The 27,225-nt window shown below is 40.7% G+C and overlaps 1 protein-coding gene across 2 annotated transcripts in view; it reads right to left on the bottom strand.

The window, feature by feature from the left end:
* The window catches only part of EPHA4 (EPH receptor A4), a 152,735-nt gene that overhangs the window by 54,200 nt on the left and 71,310 nt on the right, over positions 1-27,225 (bottom strand). For both annotated transcript variants that reach the window (XM_081192572.1, XM_081192571.1), the window contains exon 5: positions 14,780-15,118. In XM_081192572.1, coding sequence (XP_081048698.1) covers positions 14,780-15,118 — 339 coding nt within the window. The remainder of the gene's footprint in view (positions 1-14,779; positions 15,119-27,225) is intronic.

Here is a 27,225-nt window from a genome sequence, read left to right as displayed (position 1 = left end):
GCATCCATTTCAAAGCCCAAATTCAGTTCCAGAGACATTCTGATCGCTTTAAAAGTTACTGGCAGCTTCAACTGCAAATGAATGCAAAACCAAATGTAAATTAAAACAAAGCAGAAGAGGAAAGGATTTGCGAGGATGCTGTATCCCCACTACGCTCAAGCCTCCCAAGGGGCTCATGCTGCGCAATTTCAGCATCGTGGTATTCAGGGTCAGCTGTAGATTTGACCCCCTGTCCAAGAAAGTGCTCTGCAGTGGACCCCTTCCTATACCCTTGAGCTTACCTGATGGCAGTACAGTGGTACCTCTGGTTACGTACTTAATTCGTTCTGGAGGTCCGTTCTTAACTTGAAACTGTTCTTAACCTGAAGCACCACTTTAATTAATGGGGCCTCCCGCTGCTGCCACGCCGCCGCCGCGCAATTTCTGTTCTCATCCTGAAGCAAAGTTCTTAACCCGAGGTACTATTTCTGGGTTAGCGGAGTCTGTAACCTGAAGCGTATGTAACCCGAGTTACCACTGAGGCTTACAGCCTTCATTTTAATTTCCCACAATGCCTCAAAGAAAGACTATGTCAGTGTTTTGTGGGGCATTAAAATGGCAGTTCTGCAAAACTAATCATCTAAGGCAGCACAGCTGTCCAAGAATGCCATGTGTCGACACCAGCTCTGATGGTGTAAAAGAGATTATGTGGATTAACTACTGGCTTTGGGGGCTTGTTGGCCAGATTCTGCAATGGCTCTCAGAGAGAAAGAAGTATCTTCAGGTTCTTGAAACTAAGGAGATGCTCAGAAAGAATGTTCCTATGATGCAAGGGATTGAAGGATGAAATAGAATAGAGGGGAAAGGAAGGCTTGATTTTTATTTTTAAAAAGCTCATCTCAGTCAATAAAATGCTTTCCAAGTGCTGAAGCCTTTAAAAGAGCTTTCTCTCCCCTTCCAATAAAATGCACCAACTAGATGTTTATGCCCCTCTTACAGCTCTCTTGATTTACAAGGGCTGTATCATTCCGTATTGAAACAGACACGTCCGCAAATTTTATCCTCTTAATGCCTAAAGGAAGCTGGTGACATGTGAAAGCAAGTAGACTAAGTGAGCAATTTACAGCAGTGGGTAAAGATCAGACTGTATTTGACTCAAAACATGCCAGACAATGCCTACCCTGCGGAGTCTCACAGTTTACGGCTTTTGCTACTCATCACTCTTAACAAACACTTTCTTTTTGAAGAGAAAATCACATGTCTTCCATTTGCCATTGAAGCCATATCTCTTTGTGCCCATTCCAACCTTCAGAGGACTTCTTTTGGTCCTTCCTTCCTCACTGTTTGCATAATTGCAGCCTTTCAAACTTTCAACATAGCAATGGCAGCACAAGGAAAGAGAAGGATGGCGGTGTGCTGCTGAAGCTATGCCCTGCAGAGCAACTATGAAATTCTAAAGGTAATTCGTCAGCCCTGCTGTCCCACAAAGGTTTTCCCCAACTCCCTTACCCCTGATTTCTTGAGAGATTAGAGGAGAGGCAATTCAGAACACAAAAAGTGATTCAGGTTTGCATACAGCATCTTGACGCACAAGAAAATTGAGATGTAGCTATCCGTTTTCAGCGTTGAGCTACGGATGGGAAACTCATTTAGGCCAGAGGACCATAGAGGATAAATGCAAGGGACTGTGGACAATTGCAAAGAGGCAATTATCGTTTGCAGTGGAACAGCATTAATCCACACAATGGGTGTAACCCAGAGAAAATTAGTTACACCCAAGCCCCATTGAAATGAATGGAAAAGCACACTTAAGTTCCATTGTTTTCAACAGAAATCAGCTTTCTCCAGATTTCTAACCAATCTGGGGCATGACATACTTTTCTCACTGGGACTGTCACTTTAGAATTGTTGTTTTTAAAAAGTAAATAATCTGTTAATTGAGGTAAGTCCACACTTATTAAGGCTCAGCAAAGAAAGATTTCCATATAGCAGCCGATGTTCAATAGTTGCTGCCACCATTCAAGCTTCATCAAGTTAGATGCTGGTAGCCCAAATTATATCAACAGGAGGGCCAGCTCAAGTTCAACTAATGCAGACTATCAGGTTCCAGCTGATTTCTGCATCTGTGTGACTAAAAAGGCATTGTGTCTAGGAAGAAAAATGTCTATCAATCAATAAAAGATTTAAAGAGAGAATTGTTTTTCATACTCTGAAAGCAGTTCAGTATCTCAGTAACAATGAGGACCAGAAACTTGCATGTCTTTTCATCAAAGTTGACCAATAAAAATCTAAAATGCATCTGCAGACATTATGTTTATGTCTTTTGTTGACTGATTTTCATTGCCATGTTAAGCAAATGTCTTACGTATATAACTTGATAAACTGAATAGATAATACAAAAAGCATGCTTTGTTAACTAAAGGATCATTTCTTTATAACTTATGGACTTCATGATCTGCTCTTAGTGTGACTAACATTGGATGCAACCTACACTGTCCCTGAAAACATTTCACATTGTGTAGTAAATTTCCACAAAGACTGAAATGCATTTGTGTCCTTGCCATCTCTTCTCATAGAGGTATGTGAGAGATGTAACCAACAGGATGCTGTGAAAACAGAAATGATTTTCCTCTCTATAAAGAATAAAACCAATAAATTTTAATATAAAATAGTCAAGTGTATTTAATTCTGCTTTGTCCATTCCTCTCCCCTCTGAAATCATTCTTATAACAATATCCAATGTTGGAACATAATTACATCCAAGTGGAAGGCTTTAGGCACAAAAAACAAAGCAGTGTGTGTTTTGCACAGGACCTTTTCCCATATGGAGTGTTCTGAACTAATAATGGCCAAAAGGCATAAACTATGTACATATGGCCTGGTTTGCTATTTTCCCTCTTTGGAATGTATTCAAGAGAGAGGCATAAAAACACTATAAATGTCTGATAGTGATTAAGATATTTTTCCCCTCTCCCCTTTACAAGAGCTCTGAAACCAAGTGCTCCAATGACCAAGAAGGCTACTAAATCAAAGGCCGAGAATGCCAGTGCTTGAATTTAGTAATGAAGGAAGATTACATTAATCTAAACAGACTGCATGAAATCTTCCGAGTGCACGCAGATAGCAACCATACATTTGCATGATTTGTTTGGGCAGGGGGAAACCCCACCAGAGCTTTCTCGTACTGAAAAAAAAGAAAGAAAGGGGAGGGGAGAGAAAGACACACACGCACACGAAAACAAAACAAAAATAAAACGCCCCAGCCAAACTCTCTACACACCAGTTCACACAGATTTAAATCTCCTGTGACATATCTCGGTGAAAAGAGTCACGTCTGCTAGAAAGCTCAGCATTGTGACATCCCTCAAAACGTTGCCACTTTGATTGCAGACTGCGGTAGGCGCGCGCTACAGCTCTCCGTGAGCCAGTGCAAACCTGTGCAAACAGACAACGCTCCCGATTCTCCAGATACACGGCCAGCGACAACTGTGTTCGGTTCAATAAGGCTTCTACCAGAAGGGCACCGCAAGGACCGGCCTCCCCATGAGGGACAGTTTCTAAACAAAGAGCTTGTTGGTCCCCTTCATCGCCTTACGTATGAATGTATCTGACAGTCCTTTTCTGCTTCCCTCCACAGCTAAAGCTTAACAATTCAATATGGGAGAGCGAGGCTGGGCTAGCGTTCTCATCCATGGATATAATCAGGTCAGCTTCGTACTCTGCTTCTTGAATCATGAGTCAGTGGAGCAATGCAGGGACTTAGAAGCAGGCTATGTTTATTTGTGCTACACTGCATGGCATTTTAATTAGTAACTCGGCGGATTTAAAACCTCTGAATGGACACACAGGGGCAGTTGTGTAGCCCAGCTTTTGTGCTCTCATTCTTGGAGGAAAAATCCTGTTTGAGGACACCAGCAGGGGGTTAATAGAAGCTTTGATAAAGTTCTCTGAATCCTTTTATTGTTGCTCAACTGCAGACTGGACTCTGGTGTCTTTCTGGCTCCTCTTAGGAGATAACAATTAATTTTACTCAGTTTGGAGGAGATGGCTAGGGAGGGGAAAAAAAGCCCCCTGAACATGTGGGAGCTGTGAGGGAAGAGGTGCAATTGCAGCTGGGAAACTCATCTGGACTGGAACAGAAATTACAGAGCAGCCTGGCCTTCACTTACACTTCCCAGGGCTATTATGGATCAGGCCCTACTGAACTCGCTGAAATGTTGCCCTGAGGTGGAAATATAAAATGGACAGGGACACAGCAACAACAGAGAGTTGTTTTCTGTACACTTTTGGTCACATTTTGAAAGAGAACTGACCATTTTCTGTGGGAAATGAAATTCATTGTCACTCGGTAGTAAAGTATCATATTTTTCGCGCTATAAGATGCACCAGACCACAGGACGCACCTAGTTTTTGGAGGAGGAAAACAAGAAAAAAAAATATTCTGAATCTCAGAAGCCAGAACAGCAAGAGGGATCGCTGCGCAGTGAAAGCAGCAATCCCTCTTGGTGTTCTGGCTTCTGGGATAGCTGCACAGCCTGCATTCACTCCATAAGATGCACACACATTTCCCCTTACTTTTTAGGAGGGAAAAAGTGAGTCTTATAGAGCAAAAAATACGGTATTTTACATGGGTAAGAAGCACAAATTCTTGCTTCTTCCTACATTCACAGCTGGGAGGAAATGCTGCACTGACTACGTGATGTTGAAACTATTAATGCATCTGTCCTGCCCCAACTACGAATGGAGGAAAAAGTAAGAATTTGTGCTACTCACCCGTGTAAAATAATAGAAGCCACTTTGCTATGGAGTGACAGTGAATTTCATTTCCCTGAGAAAACAGTCAGATCTCACTCAAAATGTGACCAAGTGCGTACTTAAACATCGTAATCACCTCTTGTCACTACAGAGTAGACTACTTTCTCCTAAGTTGTTCAATGAACCCTGAAGCTGGTGATTTACTAAGGGTTGCCGAAGCCTTTTCTGTGCCGTGCCGACGGAGTCTTACCCTCTTGTTGAATACAAATTCATGGAAATGGGTGGTACAGCTGCTTTGCCAAGAAGCAGGCAGTTGTTATTTGTATTATTTCTCTGTGTAAAAAACATAATCGCTTTAAAATAATAAATCTAACCCCTCCCAATGGTAGATTTCCCTCTTTGTTTTGTTTCGAGTTGGCTGCATGTATGCACAGTCTTATTAGCACGTCTAATGCACATGAACAAGGCTGGGTGCCAAAGGGAAAAAGGCAGCATAGAGAAGATATTTCCTACCACAGCACACTCTTTTTTAGGGGCATAATTAAAAGACCTTGGGCAGGAATTCTCAATTGATCAGAGCTGTTTATCTTTGAGATCCTTGGGAGTTTTCTTCCCAAGCACACATGACGGACAAATGAAAGGCATCTTTTAGCTAACCATTCATTTCAGTAGCATCTCAGAAACAATTCAATGCGATGATTATTTTTTCTACTCTCTGGTTCTCCTGCCACATTTAGACTTCTAAGTCCTGTGGTTTCCCCACTTTTTAAAAAAATTGTTTTCCTTTTCAAAACTCTTTGTACGGTATACGATGAATCATTAAACCATCAAAAGAACAAAGATGGCATTATTATATATATTATATTATATATATTCTGTCCACAATTTTAAACTGTTTAAAACATGAATTATTTATTTATTTTTAACCAAATAAATAAAGAAGGGCTGACATTTATGCAAAACAAGTTTCAAGACACACATATCCTTACACTCCTGACCACATTACATCTTCCAAATATTTAACCAGCTATGAACTGCCTCCCTTACTAGCTTTGAACTTCACATTCTCAACTGACTCCCATTGTAGAAACATCCTCTTTTTTGGGCACGCAGAAAGGCTAAAGCAGCCCTGCTGTGTCAAGTATCTGTGCCATACATCTCAGGCTTGTCTCCTGCTGACAGCTCTTATTATCTTGGTTGACCAAGGTGCAGAACAATCAACCTTCCTGTGCAAAGTTCTCCTTCAGCCAAATACCAGGCAGCTTTCTGTACATTTGAAGGGTCAAGATGCCAATCACAGGAAGGAGGACGCCATGCTGGACTGAAACATGCCTGCACATCTTCTGTCCTTTGTTCAACTGCAGCCTCAAAGTTCAAACAAAAGCACCTTTCTGTCCGAATCCTCTCTGTGCGAATTTTGAACACCAGACAGATATTCTTGGTGGCTCCCTCACAATTACAAAACACCTTTCCCCTCTTGCTCTATTAATGTATGAACCTGAAGACTTCCTGGAAAGGCTTTAAGATTTTCTAGTTTGATCTGAGGTACAACAGTAAGGGTTAGAGATTTTTGAAATTCTAAGCTTTATATAAATGCTTTTAAGTCATATAAAGTCACAAGGGCTGCTGTGGTATAAATGTAATAAATAGCTGAAGGGTGGGGGGGGGGTTCTTCAGGATAATTTGTTTGTTCCTCATTCCCCAAAATATGTTGCTAGTTGCCTAGCTGAGATGCAAAAACATATATCTCATCTTCTCCTTCTCAAATATTTTCTCTCTTTTTGTTCTTTATATTGATTTTTATCTGACTGAAAACAAAACTGGATTTTCATTCCTTCCTGAGGCCTAAGACAGTAACAAGTGGAATGAGATTTAATTATTAAAAAATCTTTTTCCTTTCAGTTTTCTTTCTAGTTTTGTACCACCTAAAGAGATTATATGTTTTCAAAACTTTGTGTTGTAATTTTAGCTCTACTTTCTTTCTTTTCTAACTTTATTTATTGCTAGATATCACTTTGAAACTTCTTAAATTACTGATTAAAAAGAGTATTGTTACTTTCCTTAAGCATTTTAGAAGGTGTGGAATAGAAACTGAATTACGTACATAAATAAGCTATTTTTGAAATCTATTCTTCATGCATAGAATTATGAGCTTGTATTGTGACAATCCTTCAAAACAAAGTTTTAGGAGTTCATATTGCAGATGAAAGGAATACTTTCTTACTTCGTAAATGATCCAGAAGCAATGAACCTCAATACTGTATATCAAACACAAACACATACTGCCATTATTTTCATATCAGAATTATTGCCATTATTCACTTCATTGCATGAAACAGGGGCAGCTATCTTGGCACACTTCAGATGTTATTTGCTCCCATCAGCCCCAGCAACATGGCCAATGGCAACAAGGCTGAAGGTCACCCTGCTGCTTTGGGGACATCCCAAGGAACCACATGGCTCTGTAAAGCCTAGCAAATTGCCTCCCTGTTTGCTCACAGCATTGAGTGGACTGGATGGGGAAGAGCTGGCTGGCACAACGCTGTCAAGTAGATGAGGGAAAGTCCCCTGATTCTAGCTTGATATATGGAGTCCGAAAAGAGTTCATTCTTAAATACAGAAAGCCAAAATTTCCAGGATGGGGTAACACAGTCATGAGTAGGGTCTACTTCCACTGACACTGTAAATGACACATAATACGGTCCTCCCCGCCCCACCCAGCAAGGAACTCAAATTATGAGAGACCATTAAAAATACAGCTTCTCACACTTTTCTGTGGCTCTTCATTTTGGACAAAGCATCTCATTCAAGAGTTTCTGTCAATGCTCTAAAATATTCATTGCCAGGCGACTGGGAATTTGCTCCTCTTGGACCAGGGCACTGTACAACATCTGCAGTCTAATCAAAGCAGCGTAACTGCTAGCCAGTAGGTGGAAGCTTGTGAGTACAGGATACAGAAATCCCACAGGACCTGGGTCTAGCCTTTAGATCTCAATCCCACCAGAAATAAGAATGACCTTGGCCCTTACTACTTTGAGAACTAAACATAATACTCATTAGTCTGACTTAGTTTCCTTTCACTGATTTCCTCACACACAGTAAACCAAACACTCACTCATCAACGCAAAGTCAAACAAGCATACATTAGGGAGAGGGGGAATAGCTCTCCAAACTATAAATAAGGTAAATAAAAATACTTTCTTCTATTTTGTGGAAAGAAGGGAAAGGGACAAATTATTTGTGTGTGTGTGTGTGTGTTTTAAAATGCAGTTAAGCCTCGTTTTCAAAACCAGTGAATGAAACCTCCAAAATGTAAAGATAACAGAAGGTGACACTGTCAGGTGGGATGCTTAGGATAAGGGAAATCACACCGTGAATTTGGATAACTAGGTATTTGGATGACAGAGGTCCAGGGGAGGAAACTTCTGCTGTAGTTGGCATGTGCTCAGCTGCCTCTCTTGACAAACTGGAGAAGATGATGAATGCGAGAGTCAATTAACTTTATTTTTGCATGAAAATGTAAATGTGTTTTTGCAGCTACTTAAAATAATTGTCCAACTGCATTTCATTTCAAGTGTGCATGCGTTATGGGCTAATTAGAAATACAGAGAGCAAGATGGCAGCCGAACCGAAAGGCCCTTCACTTTACTAGCCTTGGCAGCCTCAGCTATAACACTTGGAATCAAACTAAGGGCCATCTGATGCTTTTGATCTTCCCGTGCAACTTCCATCATTGTCAGCGTGAGCAGCGCAAAGTGACGCAGGGCATGGTATAGCAATGGATCCTCATTTGATACACATACGCTATTGCACAGTCTAAATCGGGCTGGCAGAACATAGAGAAGCGCTTTATGTGCATTTTCTGTGCTGTGTGGCACAATGCACACGGAATTCTAATCAGCATCTGAAAGCAAGCAGGGGCTTCCAAAGCACTACACCAAAATACCAAGCAAGAATTTGTTTTATTTTTCTAGAAAATCTTCCAGTGTTTGTGAGTTACCTGGAAGTAAGCACCCAAAGCCCTTTGGCTATTCTAATATGTGGGGTTTTTTTGTGTTGTTGTTTTTATTTTATTTTTTAAAAAACCCTTTAAAACAGCAAAACATTGACACTCCGCCCACTGCCCCACTTTCGCCTCAACCATTGTGCCTCAATTAGGAAAGTCAAAGTGTGAATCCACTTCTCGTTCTCCATGACATCCTTGAAAATCTACCCTGCCTGCTGCTTGCGGAGGTTTAGCTTGGTGCTAACGGCATTGAAACTCAAAACAGTATTTAGCTAGCAGAAGAATGTGTTCATTCTGATCTACTGGTTTGGCATTCTAGACCGTATCTGACAGGTCCAGAATGTTGGAGGCAAGCAGTACAGGATGACGGTGATTAACAATCTGGAGTGTGTGTGTGTGTGTGTGTGTGTGTGTGTGTAATATTGGGAGAGTATGTTGCAGGTCTCAGTCTCTTTCTGAAACGAAGGAGCTTTGTGACAGGCGAACAGACAGCTAGATACGCTGAAAAAGAAGGGAGTGTGTGTAAGCATTAGCCAGAGCTGGATATCGTCATACAAAAGATCCCTCGCTGACTACAGCAGCAGTTTTAAAATATCCACAGTCAAGTGCAGTGAGAGAAGAGCCTGAATATTTATTAACAGGGCACCCCCACCTTAATTGGCATTTCCTCTACCCATTTCACTGTGATGGCTGACTTAACAGAACATTAAGCTGAAGGTAACCTAACAGGCTAACAAATTGCCATGCAGTCTCATTTGCTAAAGAAAAAAACTTTTTTGGGGGGGAAAAAGCTTTCCAAAATCAGAACAGAGCAGTGTGTCCTCTGAGTAACGCAAAATGAAGCCACATGGAAAGATGGAAGATAGAGACATTTCTATTTTTAATCGTCACTCTGATTTGTTTTTTCTTCCCATGTAGCTTTATTCCCATGTGAATACTTTTTGTTTCAGAACAAAAACATTGTCCTTACTTCACTGTGTAGCTACATAAAATATATACACAGGAAGGTTTAAACTGAATGGTGTGCTCAAGATTGAACCCAAAATCACCCTATGTTATACAAGATGTATAACATAAGGTACATACAATGTGCCAGTCCCTAGATTATTGTGATTGCCCTTCTCCAGCTCTATAACAACCTTCTTAAGGTTATGTAACCAGAATGTTCAGATCCTATAAGCACTTACAGTATGTGAAATTAGATTATTATGTTTTTGCCCCCCCCCCACTTACATTTAATGCATTTGCAATTTTGCCGCTCATTGGAGAGATCCTGTAGAAGCCTCTCTCAGTCCCATTTTGTTGTAACCACGCCAAACAATGTGGTATCATCAGCTTGGTAAGTTTTCTCACTGAATTTAGCCTTTTAACATGTATTTCCTACTTTCTAACTTAGTTTCTTTCTAGAGGATTTATTTTAACGATAGTGGACTCAATCTATCCAAAATGAAGACTTTATAAATTCCATCCACTTCAACAAGGCTAGTGATATATAGAGCAAATATGTGCTTTACTCTCCAACTCACATGAGTGAAAGAAGCTTATTTTTAGCAGGATCATGCACCTATATTTATTGAAACTTGTTAGAAAGGTATGTGGTCTATTTCAGCTGACAGAGACTACTGATTTTAGTAGTTAATATATCTACTTGTAACACAGTTACCAACAATAAGCCCCTATTTTCACAGTGGAAGCACTGATGAATTCTATTTCAACGGATGTACCTGTTCATCTTTATGTAGAACTACAGTCTTATGTTGCAGTCCTACAGACATTAATGTGGCTGTGAGTCCCACTGAACTCTTTGGGGCTTACATCTGAACAGATATGTACAGGACTGCAAGGTTAATATATACTGATTATCATAGTACTGTTCCTTAATCATATCTGTGAAAATCTACAGATTATCATAGTATTGTTTCTTAATCATGTCATAAGATCCTATAAAGCTGAGACAACTGCAAGCCACCTTAACATTTTTAACATATAATGCAACATATTTTTGAAAGGCATATCATATCTGGATAAAGTCATATTGAGATACTATCTATAAGCTCAGACACAAATCTTACTATAGAATAATATCGTCTTCATATATTCACGTTGGTAACCAAAGTTTTATTTGCATATTTTCATTTAAACATTCCCTTGCATTGTCTGAGACTTACAAAAACCCATTGCAAATGAAAATAAAAAACAAAATGTAAGTGAATAAACTAAAGTGCAGCTCAGCAACCCACTTACATTGCTCCAACTGAGTTGATAAAAGTTGTATAGAAAATAATGAAAAACACACTCGTGACTCACAATTATATGGTCTCTCCTACTATTGTACTGTATCTATTTTCAATAAATGTGCTGCTGCCAAGTACTCAAGCAAATAAATGAAGGTTGTTGATTTAATGCAGGTGTCCGAATGAGATTCTTTTCAGCTTTACAAGTTCTATGAAGATACTTTTGACATTATTTTCTTCCTCCTTATATGTCTTTCTCTCACATGCAGGGGTATGATATGCAACATAGGAAAACAGGGAGATGCCTTAAACACATGCCTCTTTTTTTAGTGAACATTGGTTCTGGAGTCAGCATTTTGGCTGTATATTCCAAAGACAAGTCTAAACAAGTGACAGGAACCAGCCTCAGAGGAGGACCCTTTTTTGCTCTGCTGCCTTCTGACTGGCTGCTCCACCTTTGAAGAGGCTGTCAAAATGGCATCCCCCAGGGATAGCACCAAAGTGGAAAAATTAGTGTAGGATATTTATGGAAGCAACTATGATAGATTTGGGCTGCCAGATTGGATGGTAGAGTCTAGAAGGAAAACATCTTGGTCACCATCAGCAATAGTATAGGCTCCATAGCTACCTTTAAGACTTTTTCTTTTATATAAAGTGAATGAATAATACCAGGTAAGACTATTTGTCCCTCTAGTCCACCACTGACTCTGCTTTGGCCCAGCAGTGGTTCTGCAGGGTCCCAGCTGGCAGTCTTTCACATCACCTTCTACGTGATCCTGTTATCTGGAGACACTGGCAACTGAACTGGAGAATGTCTCCATGCAAAACGTTATGTTCTATCACTACCCATCTCTCTAAGCCACATGCATCCTCACTGAACTGGCAAACAGTGATTAGAGGGAGGCTAACACAAGATGGACAATCTCCACTACCCTAAAAAAATTATGTTGGCCAAGGTGAGATGAATCGAGGACTGTGAAGATATGGCTTTATGAAGATGAGCCATAAGGCTGTGATTTCTTATTAATATAGTAGTACTTTTCCATATTAGGAGCAGGAGGAACACGGAATATCAATAAACTATAGTTTTGTAACTAATGGTGGCTCTGCACTAGCAGAAAAGTGCTTATTCTTGTGCAAGACATGACAATACAATCTTCACTGCAGCCCTCTACATTATATCCCACAGTATTTCTGCAGGTTCTGAAACCTGCAAGAGTAGCTTTTGAAGGGGCACAGAGGGAGCTTCAGTGGGTAAGAGAGATCAACAAAAATCATGCAACACTTGAGTCAGTAGAAGACTTTCTACTGGAGCAGCTGCTGTTGGATACAACAATATATTTCTTAGAGAAGAAATATGGTCAAAGGAGAAGGTTTTACTCAGATCCCACTGCAGAGACACATACGCCCTTAAATTACATGGCCACGCCTGATAGGGAAGGGGTGGAATGTATTTCATTAAAACAAATGTAAGGCTTTTAGACATGCCCAATTTTATAGACATTGACCTATAAAAGATCAGGTCTGCTATTTACCACTCTTAGGACTTTACCCTTTGTGTTGGAGATAAACAGCTTCTCAAAATGAACTAGGATCGCCACATTCTGATTCAGATGCTAACTTAGGTTGGCATAGCATTGCTCTGCTCCTCACCTGTACCTGCCAACACCACTGCATGGTGATTAAAGGAAATAAATTCAAATGTTTATAAAAACACTTCGTGTACAATAGAAAGAATGTAAATTTTAAATATCAGCCAGATTCTGTTATCAAACACCGCTATGAGATGCCAAGTCTTGTTGGTTTCATTTAATTTCAATGACAGCTCAAGGAGACAGCATTTTCTAGCCTCAAACCCTAGAACTCATGTGGCATTGGTATTACCTAAAACGTTTCTACAGCCAATTTTATTCTTGAGAACTCTTTCCCTGCAAAATTCTCAGAAGCACATCAAACTCTGAAGAGGAAACAAACCACACAACAACACACAAACAGAGTTCATCTCCCCATTACAAAGGCAAAGTACAAATTAATTCAATATATGGCAGCAAGCTAGCATGATTTGCAAAATGATTTCAAAATTAATTATTCAAAGTGTATTATTATTTAGGGCGCATAAGAAGAGCCATGTTGGATCAGTCAAAAATCCCATCTAGTCCATCTGCTCTCACAGTGGCCAACCTGATGCCTATGGGACAATCACACTTTCCCTACATCTCATTCCCAGCAACTAGTATTTAGACACATACTGGCTTTGACAGGAATCCGTAGTATAAATTCTAGCTGAGTTTCTGTTATTGTGGTTTTGAACAACCTCCAAGCATTCCAGAGGGATTTGGCCCACTTCACTTTCTCTTTCACGCTCCTTTCTACCAAACCTCTCATTTTCCCTCTTTTGAAGTCAAACATGACTGTGTTGGATTTCCATGGCAATTGACAACCTGGAAATACACGGGGTGGTATTCCACTGAGTTTTACTCAGAACGACCCAATTAAATAAATGAACTAACTTAGATGCATTCATTTCAATGGGTCAACTCTGAATAAGATTCGACAGCACTATGGTCGGTATTCCCAAGTGGTTCAACAATATTTACATCTTGCAGCAAGTTTTGGGCACCACTTACGACTGAGTCTAGGGTCACTGCCCCTCTGGTTGGCTCCATGACCAATTGTTCTAGAGCCTAGTAGCTCAAAATTTTCTTTGCCGTGACTAGGACATGCATATAGCTAGACTGTGAAAATAATTGAATTTGATCATTACTACAGCACTTTCTCTTTGGGATGCTTCATTGATTTAATTCTCCACCTTAAGATCAACTAAGCATTTTGTTCAGGGGGACAATAGAATACCCTCAATACTAATCCTTGGGGCCTGATAACACCATCTACAGTGATGATGTGAAGCAGTCTCTCCTTTTGGGGGATTTCTGGCTTGTTGGAATCAATGGTGCCTTTGATTAACAGTGACACTACTTCCAATACGTCCTTGCCTGACTTTCTAAAGAGTTTGCATTCAGAGAAAACCATGTCCCACTAGTTCTCTACATTCCACCAGGTTTCCGTTGTGCCCATTATATCTGAGCTCTTCTCTAAGACTAAGCACTCTAGCTCACCCATCTTGGGTCAGAGGCTTCTAGCATTAGCATATAAGCTCCAATATGTAGTGTCGCTTTCCAGATGTTTGGAATTTTACACACACACACACCCGCCCCCCAGTGCTTTGGCTCCTCTGAATTAAAACAACAATCCTACTTGGTACCACGACTGAAACATTTCAGTTAGATGTTTCCTATACTGTTTCAGAAGCTCAGGTTAAATGCCAAACAAAATTAAAATTCTAGATCTTGGGGAAGTGCCAAGGTTGATCTATCTGTATTCTTTATTCCCTGGTTGCTATTTTACTTCTCTTCCATCTGGCGCTGAGAAAAAACAGGCTCATGGCTGAACAGCCCTCTGACTCAAGCGTTAAGACTCCTGCCCAAGGAAGAATATGACGCACTTATAAAAAGGTAGCGTTTCCTATGTGCAATGAGTCCTGATGTTCTTTCAGATTAGCACATGCAGTCAAGTATAGGCCAAAAAGGGCACAACAACTGTGAATTTCAGCAACATCTCCTTAAAGCATAACTTCATCCTAATAAAGCAACTGCAAAAAGTACCATGCAAAAGCAATAGCTGCATAAGCATTTCATATTTCGCTGGTGTCCTCTATTCAGCATCAACTGATAAGCTCATACAGTACCATTTTCAACTGAGATGGAGAATGGAGAGCAAGGGAGGGAAAGGGTCTGTTGGATTTTACCTGCTTGGTTTGTAGTCACAGTGACAGACACAGCTTGGTCCGAACTAGGATTCTGCTTGGATACTCCATTCACCGCCCAGATTTCAAAGGTGTAGTTTGTGTGTGCCAAAAGGTCAGTAATAGAAACCTTGGTGGTTTTCAAGCTATTCTGCTGAGGGCTGAAGTGTACACCACTCCCACAGGACCGGCAGCGGTTCAGGTCATTGGCTCCACATCTCTTGCATACCACATTATAGGAAACATCTTCACGGCCACCTTTGTTCTGAGGAGGGCTCCATTCCAAGTTGACGGATGTCTCGTTGACATTGGAAATCAGGTTCTGGGGGGCAGATGGGGGACCTGCAAGACAAAAAGCACAATTTATTTATTTATTTATTTATTTAAAAAAATTACATTTCCAGGTCAAAGGAAGGAAGGAAACCCTCTCTAGGGGTGTATCTGCCCTAATGTGATCTGTTGAAACAAACACGCCTGGCAGTTAGTGGAGTCTGCAACTGTTCCATTTCATATGTAGTTTTTTTTGGGGGGGTTGGGGGGTAAAAGTACTAAAATGCTATAAAAGTACACACACAATCCCACAGAGGTAAGGCCATGCACATAGGGAAGCAGGATTTCCATGTGCATATTTATGGCTAGATAGCAAACTGTGTCAACAAATGGATGTTGTGTATGCTTATTTGCCTGAGCTAAAAAGACTCATCCACATGCTGTGCAGTAGTAACAGCCAGAACACGGACAAAACTTTCGTCTTTTTGTTGGGGAGTGGAAGTTGGAGAGAATGGGATCTTGTGGTCTTCCCCCAAATTCCTCTAAATAGATTATTCCAGCCCAAGTCATAGAAGGTGCCTTTTAACCTCAGAAAATGTGTGCATGGCAGCAAACCTCGATACGCACATATGGCTGGATCAAAGCCAAAAGCATCACCATGATCTCTCTTAATACTACGAACAGGTGCATGAATAAAATGTTCCACGGCTCTTTTATCCTGATCTTTGCCTATCTTCCTAAACCCCTTTTTCCCAGGATGTTTTAACGATTAGCTGAGCTTCACAAAAATATCCTGGTGCAACTTTGTTAATCCCTCTGCCCTCCACCCCACCCATCCCTTTAAGTGTGTCCACCTCTTGCACAACGTCCAGCGGCTTGCACACTGTTTCTGGGTAAATTTGGTGTGATTTAACATCAGCAAGAAACATTAACCCTGCTTGTCTAAATGCATAAAACAACCCAGTAAACTGGAGGAAGAAATGTGTTCATGTTGAATCATGTCACAACATGCAGAGCTTAGAAAGCACTCTGTGAACAGGAAATAAGAAAAGGAAAAGAATTAGAGGGTCTGTTCAGCTATTTATATTTATTTTATTTATTAAATTTGTATACCACCCTATTCCCCTAGTTCTCAAGGGGCATATGGTTCACAACATAAAAGCTATCAATTTCACTCTGAGGGAGATCAGACTCACACACACTTAACCCGCATGGCAGGGTGAAAGGAATGGTAGCACATCTAGTGTGTTCTGTCTCATACGTTCAGGGAAACCCTACTTCAAATAAACATGGTACCTGCCCATTTTTATTTTTATTTTTTGCTGCAGAGAGGAACAGAAGTGAGCACCAGAGTCCAAAGCACACTCATAATCTTCCCTTCAGCAGACAAGGCATTTGGGCAGGCCCACGGGTGTGGATAAAAGGAGTTGTACCTTTAGCATAGGAGGTTCAACTCTATGGAACTCCTTCCTGCTAGAAATCAGACAGGAACCCATCTTAAGTTTCAGGCACTAGATTAAAATGATTTTAATATGTTCATCTGTTTTCTTAGTTTATGAAGTTTTAGCATATGTTTTAAATTCTGTATATTGTGGGCTAGACTCAACTAAGTAGTTTTCCTAGTGGAAGCCAGCACAAAACCTCTTGCTAATGCAAAAGGGCTTACTTCCTCTTCTCCCCCTGTAGCCCCCATCAGCTTTTGTGGGTGGTCAGGAAAACCCATAAAGCAACATGGAAGCAAAACAAATTTGCACTAATGGAACATTTGTTTTTGTGTGATTCCAAACTCCTCCCTCTTTCCAATAAGCCAATTTGAGGCACAGAGTGAAAAGCAAGGTATACATTTCTTATATAAATAAAACAAAATGTGACAGTATCAAAACATTTTAGGTAATGTCTATATGGCTTCTGTGGTATCTAGTACTGTAGCAGTGGCAGTATAAGCATCTGTTACAACAGACAGAGCAGATTTTACAATATGTTTACATGTTTCTAAATTCTAACCTACTGGAGCTATGGAATTAGCTGCTTGAGTTATTCACCCAGCCTTTAGGATACTGTCATGGGAGGAGCTTGCATGGTTTTCCTATACGACTCTGATTCGTTAGTGAGAATCAACAAGAATATTATGCATAGGAGAGAGTGAATGATGTGTGTGTGTGTGTGTGTGATGGAGGATGTGTAGTATGCATTAAGGCATGGGTAGGCAAACTAAGGCCCGGGGGCTGGATCTGGCCCAATCACCTTCTCAATCCGGCCCGCGGACGGTCTGGGAATCAGCATGTTTTTACATGAGTAGAATGTGTCCTTTTATTTAAAATGCATCTCTGGGTTATTTGTGGGGCCTGCCTGGTGTTTTTACATGTGTAGAATGTGTGCTTTTATTTAAAATGCATCTCTGGGTTATTTGTGGGGCACAGAACTTCATTCATTATTATTTTTTTCAAAATATAGTCCAGCCCTCGACAAAGTCTGAGGGACAGTGGACCGGCCCCCTGCTGAAAAAGTTTGCTGACCCCTGCATTAAGGAGTAAGGGTGATGTGAATGGGGTGGAAGGGGTGAGTGGTCTGCAGGTGAGAATATGCGTGCAAGTAAATGGAGAAATTAACTAGGGTTGCCATGTTTCAAAAAGTGAAAATCCAGACACAAACTTTGTTTAGCATATTTTGGCAAAGTTGTTTAGCTGGGGGGGGGGGCAAATTTGTTGAGCCACTTGACGTATGGCGGCCCTAAATTAACAGGCATGTGTGTGCACTCACAGAGGTGAAGGGTATACATGTGAGGAATACTGCCTCAATGGTGTGGGTGTGTGCCTGTGTGTGAGAGAGTTCATGAGGAGTTCGTTTTTGTATGTGTGTAAATGTGGGAGGGATACTGAGGTGGGGAATCTACACAAAACATGTATCTTATGATTACGTTTCTATCCTTTCCTTCCTTCAAGGAGATCACGGTAGTTTACATACTTCTGCCCCTCCTCATTTTAGCCTCATAACAACCCTGTGAGCTAAAACTAAGCTGAGAAACCGACTGGTCCAGGGTCCCCTAATGAGACTCATGGCCAAGTAGACATTTGAACACAGCTCTCCCAAGTTCTAGTACAACACTGTAAACACTACAACACACTGGCTCTTCTTCTTCTTTTACAAAACATAATCTGCAAATTATCATAGTCTTATACTTGTTAGGCATATACGTTGCCGCAATTTAAGTACCTTTGCTTTTGTAGCTGGGTTGGGAGTGGAAAGAAATCGGCACAGAAACACTAAAGGAATTAAGAGGCAGAGTCTTGATAAATGAGGTATTTATCTATGCTGAATGGACCCCGTCTCTCAAAATCTGAGAGGAGGGGCTGCTTCCTGGCCTACGGCAACTTCAGGGTTAACAGAAGAACATCTCTCAAGTCCATTAAGATGCTTTTGACGGGGCTATGCCCAATGCTACGTGGGAAAATGTGCCACAATGAATCAAGCTCCTCGGGAGCAAAAGTCGGTAATTAGTATGTAGGGCAGAGCACGGTGGTGTCTAAACGGAGAAGCAATCAAGCAGAAAACAAGGGAAGCAGATGCTTGAAGGTTGCATCACCTCCAGCATGAAAAGGAAGGTGCAGGGGAGTTGCCAAGTGGTGGGCTGATGTTAAAGCAAAGGGAAAGGCAGTATCTAGTCTTTGAAGAGCACAGTCAGTCACTAATGGAGCTCCTGGAATGCTGGCAGGTTGAAGAGGGCAGGAGCGACAGAATTTTTCGATTTAATAGGTGTCTTGTTTTCCTTTGTTTCTTACATGACGGCTGTTACCACAGAAAATCCCACAAGGCAAAACCCTCACCCTAACAGACAAGGACCTACAGAGAGAGCAGTCAGCACTTTTTGCACAGGTGAATTGAAGGCATTCTGCTGGAAGCACCCGCCTTTCCTCAAGCAGTGAACTGTAGATTTACTGAAGCTCTGCGCATATCCCAAAGTGGAGACAGAAAGAACTAGGAATACAGCCAGGCTCAGAGAGAACAAAGGCTGCAGAAGGTTTGGTATCACACAAGGATTCTGTGATTTCACAGAAGGCCAAATCACTGAGAATGAAAATGTTGCGTTCCAGCCCACACACCCTTCAAAGCTGAGTTTTCTTTTTGCATCAGGCACCCCCAGTTCAGATCCTATTAGTGCAGATGTGAAGTTAATTGTGATTTTTTTTTTACACAATTCATTTAGATTCAGGCTATTAAAGTTTCTTATGTCTGTATATTTAAAAAAAGGGGGGGGGGAAGCAGGATGCAACAGTACAGACAATTGTTGCATGGTTTGACTTTAGATCCAAATGGATGGTACATTCATTCAACCCAACTTGCATGGGAATGTATAATGGCACTCAAATAAATAGAAATTGCAAGGTCAGCCCATTTTTAAAGACTTCTCGCTTTGAATATTCTGCAATACTGTTGATGCAGCCACTCCTCAAAGCACTAAAACTATGGACTACAGCTTTGTATTTTCTCTCTCTATGAAGAACAGCAGGAGAGAAATATGGTGTTTTGCTAAAGGGTGCTACCCCTCTAGAAGGAAATGGATCTACCTGGGAAAGAATATATCCAATTTCCCATACTGTCACCCATCTCCTAGTTTTAGACAACCTATAATCAGGAAACAGAACCGGAATGCCAAGCCACCCTGCCCCTTCTCTAACATAAATCTCTGTTGACATACATCATCCCTTAAAAGCAAAACAAATCAAAACAACTTTAGAAACAAATCAATGAACATGCAGTATTTAGAATCTCAGTTTTTTCTGTGACTAAGACTATCTTTGGGGTCTATACAGGCTGCATTTGCATTAAGCATTAGCCTAGTGAAAATGTCCCTGAGTGTGATCAGACACTATCCTAATGTAAAGCTTTCTACAAATTTGACTAGATTCACTAGTTACTGTTTTCTGTATGCAGGTGAATACAGAGTTCACCATGAGCATTTTTCTGCAAAGATACCAAAAGACACATCCACCTGCCCTTCACTGAAAGTATCTTTAGAAGCGTTATTCTGGTTGCTCACCTGATCTATAGTGAGGCTGGTGGTGATTGAGTTGCTGGACTTCCTCAGCTGCAGCTTCCTTTTCCCGGGATTCTTTCTCCAGGTAGGGTTGATACAACACAAGGCCTAGGTCTTTTAACCTGATGAGATCACAGTGGTACCTCTAGTTACGAACTTAATTCGTTCCGGAGGTCCGTTCTTAACCTGAAACTGTTCTTAACTAAAGGCGTGCTTTCGCTAATGGGGCCTCTTGCTGCTGCTGCTGCACTGCCAGCACACGATTTCCATTCTCATCCTGGGGCAAAGTTCTCAACTTCAGGTAACTCTTCCAGGTTAGCGGAGTTTGTAACCTGAAGCCTTTGTAACCTGAGGCATTTGTAACTCGAGGTACCACTGTATTTTATTCTGTTCTTTTAGTCATTGTTGTTTTATTACGTATTCCCTTTGTATTTTGTTATATACTATGTTTCAATAGGCAGTAGTTACATTGGATTGCAGAACATGCTAGACTGAGTCAACCTACATGCTTTTTGCTTATGTGCTCAGAAATCCACCTGAGTTCAATTGACCTTACTCCTGGGAAAATGTACATAGGATTGCAGCCTGAATTACACTAGACTAGAACTATGATATCCAACAGCACCTCTTCTCTAGAAACTTTTTTATGTTGTTGCAATTTTTCTCTGGTATACGCCACCTGGTTGTATTTTTTCCTCAAAAAGTGTAGTTCATAAGTATTCAAATAAGATAAATAGTAACTACAAATATGACTTGAAAGGACTAGAAGAATCAGAACACATGTCCACAGCACATTCAATTCCTGAGTCTGCATTTTAGCAGAAAAACAGAGGTTTAAGAGATCACCCCTGGAAATAGAGATGCAAGGTGGAACTAGAAAAGCTTTGCTCTCTTTTCCCCCCTGTTACCTTGTATCAAGTGAGTGCTGCAGTCTGCACTGGCACACCCATGCTCCTCTTTTACTACTCTGCATAGAGTAGAACAGATGCTGTTTGCTAGGGTTAGTAGTAAATTATCATTTCCAGTCCTGAAGAAAGCTTCAGTCAAGGCTTCTTAATTTGAGAGTATTTTTTCATTATGATGATTGCCGCTGATTTTTTAAAAAATGTTTTTGCAGTGAATACAGTAACACAGAAGGAAAATACAGGAGTATATAGCCAATACGTAATATCCATACATATTTGTGTGACCAGAAAAAAATGGTGCTGACCAATTTTTTGAAATTATTCCCTATTTTACAGTGTGGATAACCCCAGCCGCCCAAAAAATGCCTACGTAGGAAGAAGGGAAAATCAGCTGGGATATTCGAAGATCATGGTTTCCAGATTTTGGTAACTTTTCTTTGATAAAGATTGTGATGGCGTTCCTCAAAGCTGTAAAAGTTCTGCTTGGCAAAGGATGCAATATACCCCTGAGATGTAGCATAAAAGAGAAGAAAATGAAAGTGCACTGTCTGATCTATCATTTTATCAGAAGTGCAAATCCTAATGCCATTAGGCGTTAAATGGGTCCTGGGAACTGTCCTTCTTTATGACTCATATCCTGTGAGGTAATAACTTAAACTTCGGCAATATTAAAAGAAGTTGATTGCATTCAGACTTGTGCTGGCATCTCTAAGCAATTTTCCAGAATAAGGCCTTGTAAGGGGGGAAACAGGAACTGTTGCCTGATAATAAGGATGATCTAACAGAGAAGACCAGCCAGCAAACTTATTGTAGCCCAACAGGGAACTGTTACGAGGAATCAGATTTACATCAGTGCCATGACACTGACTGGAAGATAAATCAGCACTTGAGTCTTCCATAGGGTATGGAAACTATTCAATTTACTGGACTTGGGAGTATATCAACAGACATCAATTCCTTTTAACAGCTGAACACATTCTGTAAAATGCTACTTGATGGAGTTAGGCCCATTACTTACTTCTGAGCAGACGGTTAGTAATTTTAGTGGGTTTACTTTGAGTATGATTTAGGTAAATTTCACCCTGGGCATTTTTCTGCTATTTTGTTTTATACTACATTTAAAACAGAACAAAATGGAAAGGACAAACTGTGGTGTCGTTAGAGTAGAAGTCTGGGGTCCTACTCAGCAGAATGGTGAGAAAGATCCTCAAATGCATTAGGAATGGCTTATTATAATTTGGTATGAGCAGGAAAACATCTAAAGAGGGGACCCCTCTCCATAAGGCCATAAAGCCCAGAGTCTAAATTTACATAACTGCACTATTGAGCGCAAGTGAAAAAGTGTAAAAGAAAAGATCAAGGGTAAAGGCAACTCTGAAGGGTCTTTGGACACCTTGGAAAATAGCACTGCAGCAAAGAAACAAGCTCCTGTAAATCTAAGTCACTGAGGAAATAAAACTAAGGGTAGAATAAAGTGAAAAGATGCAGCCAAGCTTCAAGAAAAAAATGACTAAGTGAAGAAGGTTCAGCTCCATAAAAGTTGCATAAGTGTTTTCCTCTTCCCTTTTTTAAAACAAAATAACAACAGCAACAGCCTTTAGGCTATTCTCAATTTCTCCATTCCCTGCAAACAGTCTACACTGTTAAGGAAGGTCTTCCAGCCTTTTCAAGGAGGCTTTTGGGGGGCTTCAGGGAGGGAAGAGTGGGAGAAAGCCTTGTGTGAACAGCATTCCACTCACACAACCTTTGGCTCCAACCCAACAGAACCAAAGTTAGCATAACTAAAATCTCATTATCTTTTATTTTCATTCAATTACTTTTTAAAAATATAAAAACTGAATATCAAAAGGGGGCAAACTGAATAAAAATCAGAAGCTTTAATGTGAATTTATCATTAAAGCAAGCAAGCTTGTTGAAAATTACCTTTCTTGAGGTTTCCAATGCTGGCACAACTTTTTGGTCCTATGAACAAATTCAGCAACTGCACACGCAGCCCCCCCCCCCAATAGCTTTCCAAAACTGTCCTATTAATTTCCCTTTATTCCCCCTTTCTCTCCCATCCCCCCATCTGTCCGCCTCTTCCCACCACCCTTTATTTGTTTATTTCATCTTCCTTGTGCTTTATTTCTCCACTTCAGCTTGGGCTTCCCCTAGGAACCAGTCAACCTTCTGCAGGCAAGTCCATCCTCCACTTATACTGCTGGGGAGAGAATCTCGAATCCCTCCTCCTGTGGCTTCGTTAAACACGTACAACTCCAGAGCTGTCAATAATGTTTCAATGATGTTTTGGAGTTGATAGCTGTGAAGCCCTTCAGATAAGTATTTCCATTGTTAATCTCCCTGCCACTGAAAGACAGGTTATACCGCAGAGTAAACACTGTGGATCTATGTGAGTTTGACTCTGAAAGAAAGTCAGAGAGTTCCCCTGACAGCTGTAAATGTGGCAGTCTCTAATTGGTTTCTTTCAGCAGCTGAGGTGAGCTCCTTCATTGCTGTAGGCTAGTTTACATAAACTTTGCCACCAAGGGTGACCCTTACTTCATAGCAGCGTGGCCATTCTGGAACATTTATCATGGGAGTCTCTGTGGTTTTACAGTGGGCAGAGCTCAGCCCATGACAAACAGCAGCCTCTTGAAAACATCAATCACCTGCTACTTTCCTTGCTTTCTGGAGTAAGCACAAACTTTCAGTCACAATAAACAACAGAAGGGATTGTGTGAGAAAGGGGGGTCCTTGGTGTCTACGTCCTCCAGACACCTACAAATCTAAACTGCTAGTGCTCAGATATTTTGTGCACTTTTAAGACTTGTGCTGGATTTGCATCCAAATATTTTGATTTTGGTGCCTTGGGACATGAAATATTTTCTCCTGTTATCATTTCCAGCATTTGCTGATGCAGGTCACATCCATGCCAAACATTTAAAGCACTCTTGTGCCACTTTAACAATCATGCCCTCCACCAAAACTCTGGGAACTGTAGTTTGCTAAGGTGATGAGACTTGTTTGATGATACCCAGCTTTACCTCTCTTTCAAATCAGAACCAGTGAAGGTGGTGAAGGTCCTGTGTGAGTGTCTGGAGGCGGTTGGAGGATGGATGGTGGCTAACAGACTGAGGTTGAATCCTGACAAGACAGAAGTACTGTTTGGGGAGACAGGAGGCGGGCAGGTGTGGAGGACTCCCTGGTCCTGAATGGGGTAACTGTGCCCTTGAAGGACCAGGTGCACAGCCTGGGAGGACAGCTGTTTACCAGCTCCATCTGGTATGCAGGCTGAGACCCTACCTGCCTGCAGACTGTCTCGCCAGAGTGGTGCATGCTCTGGTTATCTCTCACTTGGACTACTGCAATGCACTCTATATGGGGCTACCTTTAAAGGTGACCTGGAAACTTCAACTAATCCAGAATCCGGCAGCTAGACTGGTGACTTGGAGCGGCCGCCGAGACCACATAACACCGGTCTTGAAAGAGCTACATTGGCTCCCAGTACGTTTCCGAGCACAATTCAAAGTGTTGGTGCTGACCTTTAAAGGCATAAACGGCCTCGGTCCAGTATACCTGAAGGAGCGTCTCCACCCCCATCGTTCTACCTGGACACTGAGGTCCAGCGCCGAGGGCCTTCCTCACTGTGAGAAGCCAGGGAACCAGGCAGAAGGCCTTCTCGGTGGTGGCACTTGCCCTGTGGAATGCCCTTCCACCAGATGTCAAAGAGAACAACTACCAGACTTTTAGAAGACATCTGAAGGCAGCCCTGTTTAGGGAAGCTTTTAATGTTTGATAGATTACTGTATTTTAATGTTTTGTTGGAAGCCACCCAGAGTGGCTGAGGAAGCCCAGCCAGATGAGCGGGATATAAATAATAATAATAATAATAATAATTATTATTATTTGGAGACTTCTCCTAGAGCTCCAATTCCCAATAAACTTAAATTCCCAGGACCCTCTGGGGGAATTGCCATGGCAGTTGTAATGTGTGGTGCTAGATAGTGTATGATTTATAATTGTATATTTGTTGCTGCTTTTATTTCTTGTATTTTGTCATTGTAATTTGAAGAAGAAATAAAAGAAGCAATAAAAGTATAATTGAAAATCAATAAGAATAGCTAATCTAACAGATATGTCATCTTCTGTCTCCACAGACAATTCCTAGGACCACCTGAATGAAACTCATGAACCACTGGCGATCAGCAGACCACAGTTTGGTCTACAGGATTTTTGCACATTCCTCCTGACGCAGAATTATACCTATTCAAGAAATAAAGACTAAAGCAAGAAGGCTGAATCCTGGTAGGAGGCAGACACAATAAATGAGCTTTCAGATGAAAAAATATATATTCAACTATAGTCTAGTTCTGGTAAGTAAATTAGGCAGGTGAAGCTTCTCCTGGCTGTGAGATAAAATTCTTATAAAAGTGAAGCCAGACTACTTCTTTCAGCTTTTCTTTTGAAGCTGCTTTTAGAAAATGGTGGAAAGATTAGTCTTGTACTCACAGCAACTTCAGACAAAAGCTGAGTAGAAATAATATTGGGAGATATTTCAGTGGAACATTCTATCTGGCATATTTAGGCAATGTCATTGCCCCTAATTTGCTTTGTCTCCTAATAGCTGATTACATGTCCGATAAAACTCAAGGAAATTTTTATTTTGCATGTTTTGGAGTTAGTGCATGCTGGAGAAATCTCAAGAAAAGATGTGAAAGAATTTACTCCCAATGGATCCTTACGGCCTTATGTTATTTTTATGCATCAACCAGTGACCTCAAAATTATACAGAAATTAAGCAGATGACAACTGAAACTAACTGGACACAGAATGAAGGCATGAACAAGGAAGGTTTATTTATGTAAAAGTGTAAACATTTATGGAAAATTAATTCTCCAAAACAACCTGGGGTTTTTTGGGGGGGAGGTTCCCCCCTCTTGTATAAACAATCATTTTCATGGGAGCGCTCGCACAGATTAGGAAATGTAAATCTAAACACATTTTGTTAAGAATCAACTGCATACTTTGAAATGTAGTACTCTATTTGCAAAATGGAAAGATTCAGACCTTTATCTAACTAGCCCTTGACCTTGGAAACAAGGTAAGGATAACATAATCTTCATCTGCATTCATATTTTTTACAGCAGTCACACAGCACTAGTGGAATCCATGTTGAGTTTCCACTGTAGATTGCTCATCATTTCATTATGCTTCATTATGTTGATAACTGTCAGAAAGCATTAGAAGCCGGACTTTTGAGTAATAGGACTGAAATGGTAATCTAAAAACAATATACTTTCTAGAGGAAATACAGCAGAGGGCTAAATTCAATTAGAAAAGGCGAATGCAAAGACAATCTAAGTGATGCTCGCAATTTATAACAAGACCTTTTTTTTTTCATTTCAGGATAAAAACCTGAAGTGAAAATAAGAAAACGTATTGGTATTCTGCAGCTTTTAAAATCTGTTCTTATTACATTCAGTTCTGTAGAGTATCTTGAATGCAGGTGTGTTAGTTATACGTATATACTGTATATATATTATACCATATGTCAAACAATCACTCTTTTGTTTGGCAAGCCCAAGAGACCAAATTATTCAAAGTCATTTACAGACAGATTTGTATTGTACTTTCAGCTGGACAGCTAATGCTAATTACTTTGACCCCATCAAAAAAGTTAATAAACTAATAGTGTCTCTACGCTTAACTCAAATTATAATGAAAATTATTGTTTAGGAAACTGATGCAGATGGATACAAAAGTGACAAAATGCACCTGTTCTTTCTAGCAGGAAAATTCCCAAGGTAACAGAAAAGGCATATTCTTTAGACCAAGGAAGAAATATTTTGAAGTTTGTACATATAGCTTGGCAATGTTGAATTTTATTCATTTTGTACATTTTAATTATTTGTACATTTGTACATTCATGGCATTGTGCATGGTCCATTGGATTCTAACACTCTGAAAAGTTTATTAGGCTTGAAGAATAAACAGGCCTGGTCATATAGCCCCTTTAGTTTCTCTTTCTCTCTGCTTTCCGCCACCCAGTTGTTCAAAATAATACAGTGGTGCCTCGCAAGACGAAATTAATCCGTTCCGCGAGTCTCTTCGTCTAGCGTTTTTTTCGTTTTGCGAAGCAACCCTATTAGCGGCTTAGCGGATTAGCGCTATTAGCGGTTTAGCGGCTATTAAAGGCTTAGCGGCTATTAAAGGCTTAGCGAATTAGCGGCTAAAAGGCTATTAGCGGCTTAGAAAAAGGG

This window comes from Podarcis bocagei, assembly GCF_964188305.1.
Source record: "Podarcis bocagei genome assembly, chromosome: 4".
NCBI lineage: Eukaryota > Metazoa > Chordata > Lepidosauria > Squamata > Lacertidae > Podarcis > Podarcis bocagei.
This window is presented reverse-complemented; position numbering and strand designations above follow the sequence as displayed.